At 34.3% G+C, this 3,336-nt stretch overlaps 1 protein-coding gene across 1 annotated transcript; it reads right to left on the bottom strand.

The window, feature by feature from the left end:
• Nucleotides 1-24: 24 nt before the first annotated feature.
• On the bottom strand, nucleotides 25-3,279 carry LOC128251153 (zinc finger protein 239-like). The gene has a single exon (XM_052977639.1). The coding sequence runs from the start codon at nucleotides 2,008-2,010 to the stop codon at nucleotides 877-879; it is 1,134 nt and encodes a 377-aa protein (XP_052833599.1). The 5' UTR covers nucleotides 2,011-3,279; the 3' UTR covers nucleotides 25-876.
• Nucleotides 3,280-3,336: the final 57 nt, after the last annotated feature.

Below are 3,336 nucleotides of genomic sequence, written 5' to 3'. Positions count from 1 at the left end.
TATACACACACACACATGAATACACGCATATTTTAATTAAATATATTTCTTTTGAAAATTGATATTCATTTCATCATTCTGCATAAGCACCAATATATCTGACAGAAATTAAATTATAATTATTGTATATATGCTCTACTTCTTCATATTACCTATGATGACAAAAGTGTCCATTGTAAGACAGGTAACACTTTAGTTTACTAACCCCTTAGCATTCAAATCACTCTGTCAAATGTAATGTTTATTTTATTATTTTATTTGTTTCAGTCATTTGACTGTGGCCATGCTGGAGCACCGCCTTTAGTCAAGCAAATCAACCCCAGGACTCATTCTTTGTAAGCTTAGTACTTATTCTATCGGTCTCCCTTGCCGAACCGCTAAGTTACAGGGACGTAAACACACCAGCATCGGTTGCCAAGCGATGTTGGGGAGACAAACATAGACACACAAATACACACACACACACACATATATATATATACACGACGGGCTTCTTTCAGTTTCCTCTCACAAGGCTTTGGTCGGCCCGAGGCTATAGAAGAAGACACTTGCCAAAGGTGCCACGCAGTGGGACTGAACCTGGAGCCATATGGTTGAAGCAAGCTACTTACCATACAGCCATGCATTATCATGTTACTTGGAAATTTTAATGACGTGACTGTTCATTTTTCAAATTACATTGTAAGGTAGGTGTGTGAGGCCTGATCTGGCCAATCTGTACATAAAACAGATAAAATATTAATGCCTGACACGGCTGGTTTAAATACTAAACAGTTAAGATATGATTTCCCAGATATTTCTCAGCAAGACAGTTTTTGTCTCAGCGTATATTCCTTTAGGCTTTGTCAAGCCACTGCCTGACACAAAAGACTTCATTCATATTTCACAGTGATAAGGTCTTTCGCCAGTGTGGATTCTTTTATGCTTTGTTAATTCACTGTTAGAAGCAAAAGATTTTCTGCATATTTCACAGTGGAATGGTCTTTCTCCAGTGTGTGTTTTTTTGTGCTTTGTGAAGTCACCATTATGGACATAAGATTTTCCACACAATTCACAATGAAATGGTTTTTCTCCAGTGTGACTGCGAACATGAATAACAAGACTAAACTTAGCAGAGAATGATTTTCCACAAATTTCACAGTCATAAGGTTTTTCTCCAGTGTGGACTTTTTTGTGACTTGTTAACCTGCTGCTTGAGATAAAAGATTTTCCACATATTTCACAATGAAATGGTTTTTCTCCACTATGTATTCTTTGGTGGGTAACAAAACCAGAATTCTGAGTGAATGATCTTCCACAGATTTCACAGTGGAACGGTTTTTCTCCAGTATGTATTCTTTGATGTATTATTAAATCACTGTTGTGGAAAAAACATTTTCCACAAATTTCACAACGATATGGTTTATCTCCAATGTGACCACGTATATGAATTCTAAGGTTAGCCTTATCAAAGAATGATTTCTCACACAATTCACACTGATAAGGTCTATCTCCAGTATGCATCCTTTTGTGTCTTATTAAATTACAGTTTTTGAGAAAATCTTTCCCACATATTTCACAACGAAAGGGCTTTTCTCCAGTGTGTACTTTTTTATGATTTGTTAATATGCTATTTGAGACAAAATATTTTCCACATATTTCACAGTAATATGGTTTCTCTCCAGTATGACTGCGTACATGAACTACAAGACTGTAACTACCAGAGAAAGATTTGCCACACGTTTCACAGTGGAAAGGTTTCTCTCCTGTGTGAATTCTTTTGTGATTTTTTAAATTAGTGCTGGAGAGAAAATATTTTCCACAAACTTCACAATGATATGATGTAACTTTGTGTAATCCTTCATGTTTAGAGAGTTCATATTTCGAAGAGAATGTCTGTATACAAATCTCACAGTGATATTCAGGAATATTTTTGTCTACAGGTTCCTCACCATTGTCTGTCTTTGTAACTGTAGTTATATCGTTCAAAACAGCTGCATTGGAAGTATTTAGGTGATTAATGTTCTCCATATTAATTCTTTTGAAATTCTGAGTATAATGTATTAGGGTTCAGTCTCTTGTTCAAGATATCATGAAACTTTGTTTACATCTGCGGAACATGTGCAATGTAGATATATTTTCTACTTACCAGTAGAGTGTTTGAAATGAAATATCAAGTAGTGCTAGAAAAACTATTCATTCATATCTGTGTGCAATTAAAACACATTTCCCCTGACCTGTAAAACAAGGAACAATCAATTAATGAGGTAACAAATTTTGTGATGAAATGAAATATTTACTCATGAACTTAATGGAACAATGCCCCTCAGACATGTGGGTCACTTCATGTTGTCCACAAATATTAAAGTTTATCTTCACATGAAATAATTACTACAAATAACATAATTATGAACACGGAAAGTAGGCAGTGTTGTTAACAATTCCCCCATTCAAATGACACTGGTGAGATTAATTAAAAGCCCTTTGCATATATTATTACATACCAAAATATTAAATATTTGAATGTAGTTCTTTCATAAGATAAGTTTGAATGGTTCTTCATTGCATTTGAAAATGCAAAAATTTCTAATTAAATTGCCCCCTCTGCAACCCTTAAACAATTCATGAAACAATAATAATGCTTTTATCCTAAAGAAATACTTTATATTATAAATCTTTTATTGTGGTGGGTAGGGCAAAATAAGAGTTTTTACCACATTTTTGACTTTGAGAAGAAATATATTTTTTATCATTGTTCACAACCTTACAAAAACTATGTCAACTAAGCAAATGACCTTCTCTAAATGCATTATAAACACTAACATATTCAGAATACTATTTCAGAAAATTATTTATGTTCTGTTTGGACAAACTCAGATGGGTCAAAATGAGTAAGACAAGATGAGGTAAATTTGCCTCTTCAATTCTCCAGAATTATATTCAAAAACAGCCTCAAACATATCAATATCCATCCACAGACATCAAAAAGATCAGAAATACAAAAATAATTAAAATTTCTCTGTGAGATGAAAGAGGATCATGGAAAAATGGAACATGATATGAAATTAATGAAACTTGACTAAATCTAAATGTCAAACATAAAATATTCTTGATCTACAGGGGAGGCTGTCTTCTTGATATATTTATGCTTGTTTGTTTGTTTGTTTGTTGTTGGCACTCGTCATTTACGATGTCGAGGGTTCCAGTTGATCCGATCAACGGAACAACCTGCTCGTGAAATTAACATGCAAGTGGCTGAGCACTCCACAGACACGTGTACCCTTAACGTAGTTCTCAAGGATATTCAGTGTGACAAGGCTGACCCTTTTGAATTACAGGCACAACAGAAACAGGAAG

Source organism: Octopus bimaculoides, chromosome 28 (assembly GCF_001194135.2).
Source record: "Octopus bimaculoides isolate UCB-OBI-ISO-001 chromosome 28, ASM119413v2, whole genome shotgun sequence".
Taxonomy (NCBI): Eukaryota; Metazoa; Mollusca; class Cephalopoda; order Octopoda; family Octopodidae; genus Octopus; species Octopus bimaculoides.
This window is presented reverse-complemented; position numbering and strand designations above follow the sequence as displayed.

Bases quoted from the DNA above. Each gene is read 5' to 3' on its own strand.
- LOC128251153 (XM_052977639.1), bottom strand. From the start codon at position 2,010: ATGGAGAACATTAATCACCTAAATACTTCCAATGCAGCTGTTTTGAAC.